Here is a 16,029-nt window from a genome sequence, read left to right on the forward strand (position 1 = left end):
ACTCATCATTTATTTCATTATATATTGTGTGAACCTTATGTAAGGTAAGACATGTTATTATTCCAGATCTGGCTCTGTGGTCCAGTCCCCTAAAGAATTATGTTGGGGAAATCAGAGGGGCAATCACTGAGATTTCACATCTGTTTTACCCATTATATGTTTTCTTGTATTTTGTTCAGGTCTGAATAATATTATCGAACATTTTGGAAGAAAGATACAGAATAGCAAGCCAAAACTAGATGCTAAAATTGCAAAGATCTCCACAGCAACAGTGAACTTTCCTGGCGAGCTGACATAAGCTGGTATAAAGGTGATCCAGACTGCACTGAATATGAGCATGCTGAATGTGATGTATTTGGCTTCATTGAAGTTGTCAGGCAGCTTGCGAGCTAGAAAAGCTAAAACAAAACACAATATAGAGAGGAGTCCTATATAACCCAGTACAGCCCAGAACCCCACTGCTGATCCTACATCACATTCTAGAATTATCTTTTCTTTGTAGTGCTTCATGTTCTTGTAGGGGAAGGGAGGGGCTATTGTTAACCAAAGCACACAAATAAGGACCTGTATGAGAGTGAAAGCAAGCACACTCAGTCTCTGCTGGAGAGGCCCAAACCACTTCATGACATTACTGCCTGGAATTGTAGCCTGGAAGGCCATTAACACCACTATTGTTTTCCCCAGAACACAAGAGATGCAGAGGACAAAGGTGATCCCAAACGCTGTGTGGCGCAGCGTACATGACCATTCAGAAGGCTGGCCAATGAAGGTAAGAGAGCAAAGAAAACACAGTTTCAAAGAAAAGAGCAGCAGGAAGCTCAGCTCTGAGTTGTTGGCTTTCACAATGGGAGTGTCTTTCTTTATAAAGAATAGCCCGGCCACAAATGCAGTTACACACACTCCAAATATGGAAAATATAACAAGCACAATCCCCATAATTTCTTGAAAAGACAGAAATTCAACAGTCTTTAAAACACATTGATCCCTGTTAGCATTAGACCAGTATTCTTCCAGGCACTGAATACAATCAATAGAATCTGAAAGAAAATAATGAAAACCATTAGGACCCTATTACGGCTATGCATGTACAATATAATGAGCAGATGCAATACAACAGGGGATACCGGGGAACAACCAAACACTTCGATGCTTTCGCCGAATAAAAAATATATATACACACATTATTGCAAATATTATTTTTCCAGAAGATTTATTCATGATAAATGTAAAGATACAATGTTCTACGACATTTACATATTGTATACGACATTGAGTCAACGGTATGAATTCATTACACCGATCTTAAGTCAAAAATAGGGGTCAATATGTAACAAATTGGCATCTTTTTCTCTTAAAAATGTGAGAGTAGGGGGCAGCATATTCCTATTTTGCCCAGAGTGCTGGATTGTCTCCCCCCGGCCCTGCGTGAGCATGCTCTGTTCTGTACTTCTGTCACTTTGAAGAGGACTGTTTTGTCACCTGTGGGCTTTTTAGGTGATGTAGGTAATGATATATTCAAAAAAATAATGTTAGATTTGATCATTTTACACAATGTAGTGACACAGGTAATTTCCTTCTCAGAAACCACAAATTAAAAGGTGACTGCGCAACACGAACACACAATACAAGCTGGTTGTCAAGTGAATTACTGTACGATGACCACTCAAGGATGAACCAGTTATCCACTATTTTTTAAATTTTATTTCAGTTTCACTCCATCTGAGTCCCGAAGTCGCACGACAGGGTAATTTAGCTGCATTCATTTAAATACAGACTGGTAAAATGTAAGTATTAGTGTTATTAGATCTTAGCGCTGCATTTGATAATAAAATTGGGTAAATTAAACTCAGAAAGAAAATGGTTTAGCTAATGGCATCTATCGATATTGTCCAATATTTAACATACAATTTAACATTTGCAAAACTAGCTAGCGATTCTGTCGCTATTAGTTCAAGTGGAAGCCACTGAATTACAGGCATTGTTGAGTGAGAAGTACCTTGGCTTATCATAGTTCCTCTGTACTTGCACTGTGACAGATAAATGTTTGTTCAGTAACTATAGGGGTCAAACTACTGTATGGCCATTTACTTTGTAGGCTATTTATCAATTTTACGCATTCCACCACTCAGTGTCATATATTCAGTCACATTTTGACCGACAAAGAGTTCACTCGTGACTAATAAAACAGCGGCTATATATATGTTCGGTCTCAAATCATGTAAAATCACGCATTGATTCTTATTCTTCTATGTATTTTGGGTATAACTGGGTTGGAAATGTGACTGTAACTCCCTTTAGTTTGGTAGAACTATAGCCTATGGGGAAATTGACAGTTACAGTGGACTGGACGGCAACTTCAGGCTGTGCCCGTCTCTCCAGGTTTCTATATCTCTATGGTCTAGCTCCTAGCTCCTTCCCTGTTCCTATCCCCATTGGACTGACTCCCTGGTTTCAAGCCTCTGTCCAAACCCTGCTCCAGCCCTCCGACCTCCCTGCTGTATTGCCCTGTTCGCCGTGCTTTGACTGAGTGGTTCCGATCGTTTCCATGTGACACTGAATGTCAAATTTATGTTTTGTAAGTAGTAGTAATAAGTAATGTAATAGTTAGCTAGCTCACCGCCGTCTGCTGTCAACCCAGGTAAGAAGTCATCGTTTGGTAATCAATATGGTGAACACAAGAGTTTGGTCACGTGATTGAAATCCAGGAATGGAGTAGTTAGTGTTGAGTTACCTGTAGCATTGCTGATTTCACCCTCAGCACAGGGCACACAGTCATAGCAGCAGACTGGCCTTCCTCTCTGCACAGCCTTCCGGGTGCCTGGGGGACAGCTCTCACTGCACACTGACCTGGGTTTCTGTGCAACATGGTTCAAATCTTAAGTCAAAGCTCTACTAATGGACAATGTGATTTGCAAGTACTCTATAATAATTATTCACAATACTTTATATATCATCAAATCAAGAAGCACATTATTGACACACAGATGATAATGCAATACTTGCCACAACAAAGTCTGCCCTCATACATTTGGGATTTTGTTCTGTTTTATTTTTATGTATGCCACTCGTATTTTCTGGTAAATGAAGCAGTGTGAAAAACATATTTTAAGGGATAGGCTCATATTCAGTTTCTTATATATTTGTGAGTTAGATTCACTACATTCAGATATTACTCTCAGCTTCGGCCTCTGTTTTCTGGCCAGCACATGGCATGTTGCAAACCAGTTCATTTAGGGCGTGGTAAGCGTAAGGCACAAGGTTTAAAATGGCTGGACCTATGGCTTTAGGTTTGTCTTGGGTGTTGTGATAAACCAACCAAAGTGTCATCTCCCTTTAAAGTTTATTTTTCATCATTGGGGTTCTCTTATTAACTGAACAAAAAAGTTAGGAAAGTTCGGAAATCTGCTCATTGCTTTAAACAAATGATAAGAGCTAAGAATAGGGTTAAAAACATGCTTGAAAATGGTGCCCAATTAATCCCATTTTTAAAATAGTTTTAAAAACAGTCATGTACAGTGTATCCCCGTGACCTTAGGCTATTTGAAAAAACATGGCAATGTATTTGTGGCAGCTGGGCTTGGTTTGTGGGAACAAAGCAGCTCAATCTCAGGACCATGCCTACTGGTTAATGCCACCTGACCATGCCACCTGGACGGCATTAGGAATCAGTCCATCCCTCTTTTACGATTGTTACATGCCCCACTGTGCGATGTGCAGTTACAGAGGCTATGTCATCGGTCATCCACATACAAATTTGAGGATGGTGTTGAGCAAAAAGTTGTAGATCAATCGTGGCAGTTTTTTCCCCGGAAAAAGTCACGCTTTCTTTTCTTGCTTTCCTTTTGGATATTAGCGACATTGTTACTGATAGGTGTCAACTATTACTATACTGATATGTTCAACTATTTATTTGGGATGTGACACGCTTTGAGAAAGGTAACAGAAGCAATCCCATTTTGACAGTGCACTTCACTAGCCTAGGCTACTTTATCCACATGCAAGTAATATTTCAGTATCGATGGTGACACTTGAAATAACAATGTTGTATTGTGGTTAGAATGCTATGTGACAGTATATTATGTATGATATTTTGATGCTCCGATTGGTTCTTCATGAGACGTCCATAGTCTGTGGTCGAAGCAGCTGTCACATTGCACAATTTATTTGTTTTTAGTCTTCCGTTGGAGGCTTTGATTCAGTAAATCAGTCATCTGTGAGTATGTCAAACTGAGAGATCTAAGACGGAAGTTTTTGGCTCACAAGAAAAGATTTATTGTTCCTGTTGATTTAGAAATTTTGTCTGCAACTGCAGAATCATGGCAGAAATCACAGTGTATACCCAGCTTTAAGTATCGCCCCTTTTCTTGACACAATCTTGAAAATGAGATACCCAAAATAAAATGGTTCTATTGTTGAACGTTGTTTTTTTTGAAAGATATTTTTTAGGCCTTTTTCAGCTTTATTGGACAGTATATAGTATAGAGAGACAGGAAGAATGGGAGCGAGAGAGAGGGGAAGACATGCGACAAATGTCGGACGGTCGGATTCGAACCGCCGACGTCGCGGCTCGCAATGAGCATGCGGTCAGTGCTCTACAGGCTGCGCCACCGAGACACCCCTATTGTTGAACGCTTTTGACTACAAGTATAATCCTGGTCTCCTCTGAAAGCTAGACCTGTAGAATTACTCAGAATATTAGTGAAAAAGTTACAGAAGATGAAACACAGTAAAAGTATGAGTCTTTTTCTCATTGAGAAGATTTTCTGTGTTTGAGTGGATACAGATTATTGTGGCTTTGGCTGGTGCACTTAGAAATACACTGGAGCCACACCCACAACACTGGACAAATTTGATGACAATATCACCAAGAATGAGCACTGTGCATTGTTCATTCATTCATTATCCTAACCCGATTATCCTGAAGAGGGTCGCAGGGGGGGAAGCCTATCCCAGCATACATTGGGTGAAAGGCAGGAATACACCCTGGACAGGTCGCCAGTCCATCACAGGGCACACACACCATTCACTCACACACTCATACCTACGGGCAATTTAGACTCTCCAATCAACCTAACCTGCATGTCTTTGGACTGTGGGAGGAAACCAGAGTACCCGGAGGAAACCCACACAGACACGGGAAGAACATGCAAACTCCGCACAAGCTGACGGGGATTAGAACCCAGGACCTCCTTGCTGTGAGGAAGCAGTGCTACCCACTGCACCATCCGTGCCGCCAGAGACAAATCTCATACCTGTAATTATTAAAGGAGATACAATCCAGGTGTTGTTGGACTTGCTCCTGTACCCTTGTGCACCAACGCCTGGTTCCACCAGAGGCTATAGATTGGCTCACGGAGGTGGGGATTCGGTGTGTGCATGGGGATGTACATTATCATCAAACTGCAGGAGCCTGAGGACCCTCCTATCCTCTCTCGATTGACTGACTTCACGCTCGAACAGTCTCGGGATGAGACGCTAAGAAAACGCTAAGAAAATTTGTGCTTCCCTGATGCTGATTAAATGGTGACACGAACATTATACTGAGTCGGAAATACATAATTTGGCCAACACAACAGCTTAACCAAGTTGCGTTAATAAAGCAACAGTGAACTGCGGTGGGATCAGCTCCAGTGCTGGTAAACTGACCTTTCCAAACTACTTTTCAAATGTCTGCTGAAATTTGATGTGGTGTGCTCCTACATTTTTTATTTTAATGCTGCACATTTTGCTTGTTGCAATAATGATGTTTGACTGGATGAGCCTTAATTCTTTAAACCCAAAGGCCACAACATGCGGAACTGTAACGTTAGCTATGCTGCAAGAAATATAGTGTAAGGTGTTGCTATGTTTGAAACTGAAAGGTGCGTGTTGTGGCGCATAAAACTACATTTGGGTGTGTCTTAACCACGGATTATATTTCATATAAATAATGCAAAAATAATAATTTGTTGTGACATTGTTCACTTTGTCATTTTCATAATGGCATTTAGCAAAATTATTGTTTACGATTCTGAGTCGCTGATTCGAGTCCCCATCTCTGTTTGTAGTATTAGCAAATGGAAATGTGATACTAGCTGACAGCAGTTCATGATATATCTAGCTACCTGTAGCTTTCATATCAGAGCCGGATGGTAGCTAAAGTTAGCTACTTAGCTACCATTTGGCTGTGATACCTGAATGCTAGGTATGAAAAAGTATTTGCTAGAGTTGTCATGTAGCTTTATGCTAATTGCTAGAAACTAATATAAACTTCTCAGAGCTGTTTATTTAGCTAGCCACTAAACTGACTGCTCTGCTGACCAACTGCTGAGAATGGTGTTTCACTGTCTCGCAAACTACATAATGTATGTGAATATCGTTTATTGCAAGTTTTAACACCTTGCCACATATCACATTTTACTTTTTTGATTTTGGTGAAATGCTCCCACTTTCAAGTGTGTTTGCCTATCCATGATTACAACATGTAGGCTGCATGTGTGAGTATAGGGGATTCAATAAGATTAAATAAGATTCAGCCCTATGTGCTGTCATCAGACCATAATTTTCATCATGTAGTTCATAAAAACTTACCTCTTTTTGCCCACCTGCCCAAAGCATACTAACAGGACTCATCACAAACTGCTGACCAGATGGTAAGGAAGCGTCATAATAGCCAACCACTCTGAACTCTACAGCACCGTCAGGAGAAAGCTGCCAGTTCACCACCTCATATCTGGCTATTGGGTCCCCATTATCGTCAAAGGAGACATGCTCCCCAGTTCCCAAAGTGAAATTGACCTTTTTCAGAGCCCTAAGTACCTGAAGAGAAACAAAGATATCAGCCAAGAGAACATATTTGTTGGCTTTGTTCATTATGAAAGTTTTATGGACTATGTAAGAATGGTTTATTGAGTTACCTGCCAGGGTTCTGGTTTCACACTGTTTGTGCAGCCTTGATGGGCTGTACATGCCAGCAGGTCATGAAGAGAATGAGCAACAGCGTACACTGCCTTATAAACATTGCTGGGGATTCTTAGCTCTGACACATCAGTGTAATCATTTTCCAGTTCATTCAAGCTCTCAGATCCAGTGCATGGGGCATTATGAGGCTTGTCGTATCTATTTCTTAGATAACACTGAAAAGCAGCTTCCCAAAAGTCTCTAACAGCAGAATTGTTTGGGTAATGTGATGGGTGAAGTTTGAATATAAATTCTTTGAAGCCATTTATTTCCCCTCTGGTGACAGCAAAGCCAAGAGATCCTCCCAGCATTCTGAAACTCGTAGGTGTCACAAAAGTGTTTGCTGTTATCCAGCCTTCACTGCCAACCATTTGAAGGCCAGTAATATTCTGAAAGGTCAGCTGCTCCAATAATTTGGTCATTTCACCTTGACCAAGGAATGCTACAATTACCTTTGCAGTACCTCTTCTCATAACATCAACAACCTTCTGTAACTTCTCTTGTTCAGTCCTGTGAAATTTCTCAGAATACTCAATGCAGATCCCTTCCTGTTGAGCAGTTTCTATAAATGTAGCCATTCCGTTGTTGCCATAGTCACTGTCACTCCTCACGGCTCCTATCCAGGTCCAGCCAAAGTGCTTCACCAGCTGAGCCAGTGCTCTGCTCTGGTAATAGTCACTGGGAATGGTTCTGAAGAATGAGGGAAACTCTTTTCTGTTGCTCAGACATGCACATGTTGAAAAGTGACTGATCTGAAAAACAGTAAAGTAAAAGATATAACTATGAATGCAAATACTGTGATTCAGTGTCTAGCATCATCATTTTCCATATCATGAGGCAAATATATCATTTGTGTGTGTGAGAGAGAGGGGGAATGGAAATATAATGGAAAAAAAAACGCAAGCAAAATTATCAGGAGTACATTTTAGGGACATATCAGTTGTACTACACCAAAGTGGAAATCTTTTATAATTCTGTTTTGTGGTTGGCATGATCAATTTATCTGAGCAGAGGGGACAACTATGTTTATTCTAGGCTTTGGACTTATATAGATAGTCATTGACTTATTTCATAGTCATTGATCCTTACCATTACATTTTCACAACAGAAAACCATTGCTTAGATTTCATGAACATATTTCACGAACATATTATCATTTCACTTACCTGTTTGGGAGTATGTACAAATGAATAAAGGGAACTCTTACCAGTGGAATCTGAAATAATCCAACAGTTGCTGCAATTGCAATGCCATTTGTCGACGTGGCTGCCCCAACAATGGCTTGCACTACTGCAGGTGTGGAGCATGATGTGTCAGAGAGTGTTTCCTCATAACCGTTCATCAGAGCCATGGCCGCTCTTAGAGAGAATATTGTAGAGACGCAGGAATCATATATCTTATATCCAAGAGTTACCCCAGGGAGCAGGTCAGTTCTGTTGTTTATTTCTTCAATGGCGAAGATCATGGTCTGGGCCACTTGGAATCCTCTGAAATGGACTCTAGAAATGATTCATTATGTTGATTGTTTCCATTTAATTAACAAAGTGCATAACCATATCCAGTGCGCCTAAAACCCAAGAGGGAAGTAGTTCCAAGTGCTAGAAGTGGTCATATAGATAAAGATTTTAACCCTGTAGATTCATCTGATCATTTCAATCTGATCACACAAAAGTGATTTTAAGGGTAATTTTTATACGTCAGATACACAAACCTTGAATATAAAAAGAATAGTTTAAAAGTTAAAAAATGCGGCTATATATTTTCTCAATTGGACAATATAGGAGGACATAGCCCATATTTTTGCAAATACTGAACATTGAACATGAATATAAATAATAAACATGCATCTTTCCTTCAAATAACAACCATTACAAACAGGCATTAAATGATCTGTCTTCAACTTACCGTAAACATTTAATTGGCTCTGGTGTCCTTGTATATTGGATGGCCATTTTCCTTGTTTCAGTGTGCAGGGAGAAGATCCCACCAATGTTTATGTCTCCATGTTGATAGAAGCTGGGCTTGGTTGCCCTCCCCAGTCTTCTGCATGGTGGTGTCTGTGCTGCAGCCCAGAGGACTGTCAGTGCCAGAAGAATGGTCTGCAGTGCCATCCCACTGCACATCTCAGATCCAGCACTGGAGTGTACCAGGTTTAAATATAACGTCTTCTTTTTTTTTACATCAATCTGCGACTTTCAAGGCATGACCAGGAAAATCGCATTGAGGCGGAGCAAATTGTAACAAAAGCAAGTGCAGCAGAAAAAGTAATTATATTTCCAAGAGACACTGTGATCATTTTCAAGTCTTTTCTGCTTAGTTATCTCACATGGGGAGAAGTATATTTTTGTATTTCAACACTACTGTGGTGTGCAAAAATTTGGGCACCCCTGGTCAAAAACAGTTGACAATGAATATCTAAGGCTTCTTTCTGGCAACTGTGCCATCTACGTCTTTTTTGTTTAAAGTATGTTGTATAGTTGTCCTGTGAATTGCTTCACCAGTGTCTGCTACTATTTTTTGCAGCTCTTTTGCAATAATGTGCTGAGTTCATCTGAGCATTTCCCACCAGGTCTTTGGCCATTCTATCTGAGATTTTTCTTGGTCTTCCCTTGACTTCAACTGTTTCACTTATGATTCATTTTCTAACAATGTTTCTGACAGTGGAAATTGGTAGTTTGTGTGTTTGCTTGTTTGATAGCATGGCTGCTATCATTAGTTCAGATATACACTATGTACTTGTGTAATTTGGCAGTGATTACTTTCTGTTTTTTTTTACAGAGCATTAATTAATACAGAGTGAAGACATAATTGGTACATTCTAAGTACATATAGCAACAAAATACTTAATTGATTTCTAGAAATTAGTCACACTTTAAGTCCTGTGTTCCTCTGAAAATATTCTATTTGGTTGTTGATTCAAAGAGAATATTTGATTGAATCCTCAGCAGCCTGCTCAGTGGTACATGCTATTTGAAGTAGACCAGCATAGTTACAGTACCCGTAGCAGGTATTAATGTATTGTGTGTTGGAAGCCTTGTCAGTGCATAGGTCAAGATAATGTTATCGGTGCTTCTGTGAATTTCCTGTCTTTTTCAGCTTTTGCCAACCATTATGACATTATCTCTCACCTTAAACATGGTTTTTGGGTTGAATTAAATTAAGCAAATGTAAAAAATTGTCCTGGTATTAATTTTCATTCCTCTGATGAAACAGTAATGGTAAAATAGCAAATCTGAACAGATTACATCTACCTAAATAACATTTAAATATTTAAGATATTAACCAGTGTAATGTATGACATAGAACAAAAACATGAAAGCTAATGAAACCTTTTTATGTACTTTATATATACCCTATTGACAAATCATAGAGATCCGTATATTATTATATCACTGCAAAATATAGCAAAATAATAACTTTGCACGATAATGTACATTTGTGATGCCATAGCAAAATGTTGTGCCACCAAATTTTGGGAATGCACAATGAAAAATTGAGTAGATAAAATGTTTATTCATTAGGTTGCCGATTTGTCTTAATAGTCTTATGAATTTTAAACATCAGTACTGATCCTTTTATAAGGCACAGTATCAAAGTGACATATTCGCCTGGTATCTTTTGTGGAAAATGATATTATCCTGCAGTTGAACTTTCCAGAGCGAAATCTGACGTTAATGTGAAACAGCAAGGGTTATTATGAGTGTGCTCCAGAATGATTGGCCCCCTTGATGAATAAACACAAAAAGTGCTGTAAACTAAAACATAACATAATGGAACAGGCCATTCAGCCCAACAATGCTCATTTTTTCTTCCCTGTAAGTATACCTACTGCTTAGTTTGCCTAAAAGTATCTAACACCGTATGAAGCTTGGTCTTGAAAACCCTCAGTGTCTCTGCCTCCACTTCTTCTTCTGTCAAGCTATTCCACACAGTGAGCACTCGCTGTGTGAAAAAATACTTCCTAATATCGTTGCCTTTGTCCTTATCCTTTGGATTTTTTGCATTCATTCAGTATGTAACAGCGCAATTTTCAATCACTATGGTGACAGAATACAGAATAAAATACAGTATTTGTAAATGGTTGGCATTTATATAGCGCCTTTATCCACAGTGCTGTACAATTGATGCTTCTCATTCACCCATTCATACACACAATCACACACCGACGGTGACTGGCTGCCATGCAAGGTGGCGACCAACTCGTCAGGAGCATTTAGGGGTTAGGTGTCTTGCTCAGGGACACTTTGACACAGCCCGGGCGGGGGATCAAACCAGCAACCCTCCGACTGCCAGACGACTGCTCTTACTGCCTGAGCCATTCGTGTATGTTTAACATTTTGCCTCAACCCCCCTGATCAAATCTCGCTGCCTGGGGAGGCCTGTCTCTTAATTCCAAATGGTTATTAATGCCAGATGGTTCATTGTGGACCCATTTTAATGGTCAAGATCAAAGACCTGATTTTGGATTTAAGGAGACCAAACCAAGCAATCAGGGAGGATGCAATCAGACTCCCACACTCACTGTGCACGTAACTTCTATGTATAGGGTGTCTTTGGTTTCTTTTGAAATACTTTTATTTCTATTTAATTTGTTATTGAATGTGATTAAGTAAGTAACCTGCTGTGGTATATCTTACAATCCTATAGAGGTCGCTATGTTATGTTAATGAGCTGGGTAATACTACTGTAAGAGTGGAATGAGAAAAGAAGAAGCTAAGTAAAGAACAGTTCAACACTACGTGTGCTTCGTGCTTATACTTTCACTATAAAATACACCATATTGGCGATGAGGATGGCTTTACTCAGCCTTACTCCTCCTCCATCATTCCTACAAACACCTGGTGAACCTACGATTACTTTTGACGCCTGGGTGAGAAGTTTTAATACGTACTTGACGACGCTGTCTGACAAAGAGTTGGCGGACAAAAGAAAACGCGCCCTACTAGTCCATTGCATTGGTGTGGAAGCACAAAGAATTTTCTTTACTCTTGCAACGGGGATCACATACGACAAGGCATGCAAAACATTGAAGTCGTTTTTTCGTCCCTAAAGTAAAAGTTGTGTCCAAAAGGAACAAGTTTCGTCTACGTAGCCGAAACGTTGGTGAGTCCATTTAGCATTATGTTGCTGCCCTACGTGAGCTCGCGTTGACATGTGAGTTTGGAACTGTTGCAGATGACAGGATACGAGACCAGTTAGTTGAGAAGACAAACAGTTCTAGGATACGCAAACGCTTGCTTTTAGAAAGTGAACTAACATTACAAAAAGCTATAACGCTGGCGAGCCACATTGAGACTGTGCTGGCTAATGCACAAGCGATGGCAAAGACAGGTGATGCAGTGGTTGGGGCCATGCAGGGCACTACTTTTCGTGGCGGAGGAAGACGTAAGCCCTCGCACTTTCGGCTCATAGTCACGTTCAACGCCCAAGCCGACTGAGTCTTCAAATCCCTCCGCAGGTAAGAAGTGCTACCGCTGTGGTTCATCCAGTCATCTTGCAAACAGTCCTACATGCCCTGCAAAGTCTGTTACATGCGACATGGGGGGCGACATGGCTCAGGCAGTAAGAGCAGTCATCTGGCAGTCGGAGGGTTGCCGGTTCGATCCCCCGCCCGGGCTGTGTTGAAGTGTCCCTGAGCAAGACACCTAACCCCCAAATGCTCCTGACGAGCTGGTCGGGGCCTTGCATGGCAGCCAATCGCCGTTGGTGTGTGAGTGTGTGTATGAATGGGTGAATGGAGAAGCATCAATTGTACAGCGCTTTGGATAAAGGCGCTATATAAATGCCTGCCATTTACCATTTACATGCAACAAAAATGGACATTTTTCCAAAGTTTGCAGAAGCATGCCTGCGTCCATGGTGAAGCAAGTTTCTGATGTGACAGTTTTAAGCATTGCCGATGGAACAGATATGCAGACAAATAAACTGTGGTGCAGTGTGTCACTTCAAGCTGCAGCTGGCACTACTGTTAAGGCAAAATTACTTATCGATACAGGATCTGCTGTTTCAATTACACCTCAGTGCTTCTTCGAGAAAAATGTCAAAGACATTACGTTAACAAACCCTACTGTGCGCCTTATGACATATATAACAACACCGATACCTGTACTGGGCTGTCTTAATGTGAATGTGACTTGCAATTCTAAATCTGCCTATGCTACCTTCTACGTCGTGCCAGTGGGAACATCAATTTTAGGCATGGACCTTGTTACTGTCTTGCACATCGACATTACAAATGACTGCATTTGCAGTTCCACTCCACCGTTGATACCTGTGCAACATACAGCTGCTGTTCCTGAACCTGGAGAGGTCAAGAACTTTGTACACAGAGTCAAGATTTGTCCTGAGATCACTCCCGTCCAGCAAAAGCTACGCCGTTTGCCATTTTCCGTCCGTGATGATGTCTCTGCAGAGCTCCTGCGTTTGGAAAAGGAAGGCATTATCGAGAAAACTGAAGCATCACCCCGGGTATCACCGATACTAGCTATCAGGAAGAAAAGTGGACAGCTGAGGCTATGTGTCGATCTGAGAGAGCCAAATAAAGCGGTAGTCATTGATAGCCACCCCTTGCCTCACATTGAGGAAGTGTTCCATGAACTGAGGGGTGCACAGATGTTCTCTACCATAGACTTACAGAATGCATACCATCAAATGCCGTGGCATTTTGAGAGTAGGGACCTCACTGCCTTTATCACACATGACGGGCTATTCCGCTTCACTAAAGTACCCTACGGATTGGCATCCGCTCCAAGTTCATTCCAGAGAATGATGTCTCAAATACTGGCTGGACTGAAAGGCGTCCAATGCTACCTGGACGATATAATTATATATGGAGAGACCCCAGAGTTACATGAGCAACACCTCAAAGCACCTCTCCATGTTTGCCCAATCTGCCAAATCCACAGTTGTGTTCTGCGTTTACTGGGGACTGGGCGGTGAGAACTTGACGTTCTGTCAAAATCTAATTGTGTTCTGAAACTACCTTATTTTAATAAATAACTACAGAGGAGTAACTTAAGAACAGGGAAGCGCTGTCATGCCTCCGAAAAAAGAAGAGTTGAAAAGCGGAGATGAGGATTATGTGTCTCTAACCCAGGTGCGTGAAATGATGGAACAACAGAAAATGTTTTACAGAGAGTTGCTTGAGCAACAGGAGCGAGGCTACAAGAACTTTTTAACAATCATAACGGAGACAAACAATAAGAGACTTGATGAATTCGCCAAGGAAATCAGTGGACTGCGTGAAAGCCTTCATTACACACAAAGAGACGTGGACGAGTTACATGCCAATGAAAATAAATCTTCCTCGAAACTTTTAAAGATTGACTCAGAGGTTACGGTCGTTGCCGATAACATCCGCTCATTCCTGCCGAAGTTAGACGACCTGGAGGGCCAGTCTAGACGAAACAACATAGTAATTGACGGGATCCAAGAGTCTAGCAATGAGAACTGGGCTGAGTCGGAGGCTAAGGTGCGTAAACTCCTTGCCGACAAGCTCAATATCACGGAGATTGAGCTGGAGAGAGTGCATCGGACTGGAAGATCAACAGGAGAGAGAGCGAGGCCAATCGTTGCAAAATTCTTCAGATTCAAGGACAAAGCGAGGGTCATGGAAAGAGCGAAGGATTTAAAAGGATCTAAAGTGTACATCAATGAGGATTATTCAGATGCTGTTCGTCAAAAACGCAGAGAGCTCATACCGAAGATGAAGGCCGCAAGAGAGCGAGGGGAAATAGCATTTCTGCGCTATGACAAGCTTATAATCCATCCTGCCTCCCAACGCCTAAGGACTGACAGCCGGCAAGGACTGGAAAGAAGAGAAGACCAAACCAGGCCTGAGGGTTCGTAAGTCAAACACATTACACACTGGTCTGTGTGCCTGTGCTAATGTTGACTCTAAATCATGAACTTGATGCCTTTAAAATTTGCAAACAAGGGCTTAGTGATTGCAAATGTGAATATATGTAGTGTCAGGAACAAGACACATGAGCTGAATAACCTTGTACAGGCTAATACCATTCATATACTGGCATTGTCTGAAACTCATTTAGATTCCTCGATTCAAGACTCAGCGGTATCACTAGAAGGTTACTCTCTATTTAGGAAGGATAGAAACAAACATGGTGGGGGAGTGGCTATTTATATACAAAGTCATCTTCCTGCAAAATTGGGTAGTGAATTTATGTCTAATGATGTTGAAGCACTATGGGTTCAAGTACATTTACCTCACTTGAAACCAATACTGTTGGGCTGCTGCTATAGACCCCCTGGAGCAAATGCTCAGTATTTGAACGATTTATGTGACATGATTGACAGAGTTGCCGACATAAAGAGCAAAATTTTTTTGCTGGGTGATATGAATATAGACTGGCTAGCTGATAATTGTTCTATGAAGAAAAAGTTGTCATCATTAATTGGAGCTTGCAAATTGTCACAAATTGTTTCCTTGCCAACAAGAGTGCTGACTAATTTTGTTGGACATACTTCTTCGACATGTATTGATCATATTTACACAAATGTCCCTGAGAAATTCTCAAAGCCAGTCTCGGTACCAGTAGGGTTCAGTGACCACAACATGGTTGCAACTATAAGAAAATCGAAAATTCCAAAAGCTAGTGCCAAAATTATGTATAAAAGGTCTTATAAAAGATTAATTAATGACCATTTTATAAGGGATGTTAGGAATGCGGAGTGGATTGGTGTGTACGATGCTGATGACCCAGAGGTTTCTTTGAATGTTTTCATGAATGTTTTTATGGAAATTGTGAATAGACATGCCCCCATGAAGAAGTTCACTGTTAAATCTAGATCAGCCCCATGGATAGATGAAGAGATGAAGAACTTAATGAAGCAGAGGGATGATGCTAAAATAGTGTCAGCAAAATCTAGTTTATTAGAAGACAGACAAAATTACTGTAAATTCAGAAATCAGGTGACGAAAATGAATAGAAGTAAGAAGAAGGAATACTATAAGCAAAGAATAAGTGATGTCAAACATGACGGAAAAAAAACTTTGGAAAACTCTGAATGAAATCATGGGTAGGAAGAAAAATGGGTGTGCTTCTTTCATAGAGGCAGATGGCATGTTTC

General features: G+C 40.8%; 1 protein-coding gene across 1 annotated transcript; it reads right to left on the minus strand.

Moving 5' to 3' along the window:
* Nucleotides 1–123: 123 nt before the first annotated feature.
* LOC133108148 (extracellular calcium-sensing receptor-like) lies at nt 124–9,062 on the minus strand. The gene is made up of 6 exons (XM_061217581.1): nt 8,845–9,062; nt 8,147–8,438; nt 6,897–7,691; nt 6,571–6,798; nt 2,732–2,855; nt 124–1,037 (listed from the first exon to the last, which is right to left on the minus strand). Exons 1-6 carry the CDS (start codon nt 9,060–9,062, stop codon nt 124–126), a joined length of 2,571 nt encoding a protein of 856 aa, XP_061073565.1.
* Nucleotides 9,063–16,029: the final 6,967 nt, after the last annotated feature.

Source organism: Conger conger, chromosome 13, assembly GCF_963514075.1.
Source record: "Conger conger chromosome 13, fConCon1.1, whole genome shotgun sequence".
NCBI classification, from domain to species: domain Eukaryota; kingdom Metazoa; phylum Chordata; class Actinopteri; order Anguilliformes; family Congridae; genus Conger; species Conger conger.

Coding starts and splice junctions, on each gene's coding strand:
- LOC133108148 (XM_061217581.1), bottom strand. CDS start 9,062: ATGTGCAGTGGGATGGCACTGCAGACCATTCTTCTGGCACTGACAGTC. Junction 7,692..8,146: donor GATTATTTCAGATTCCACTG/GTAAGAGTTCCC, acceptor ACTGTTTTTCAG/ATCAGTCACTTTTCAACATG. Junction 6,799..6,896: donor TGAAACCAGAACCCTGGCAG/GTAACTCAATAA, acceptor GTTTCTCTTCAG/GTACTTAGGGCTCTGAAAAA.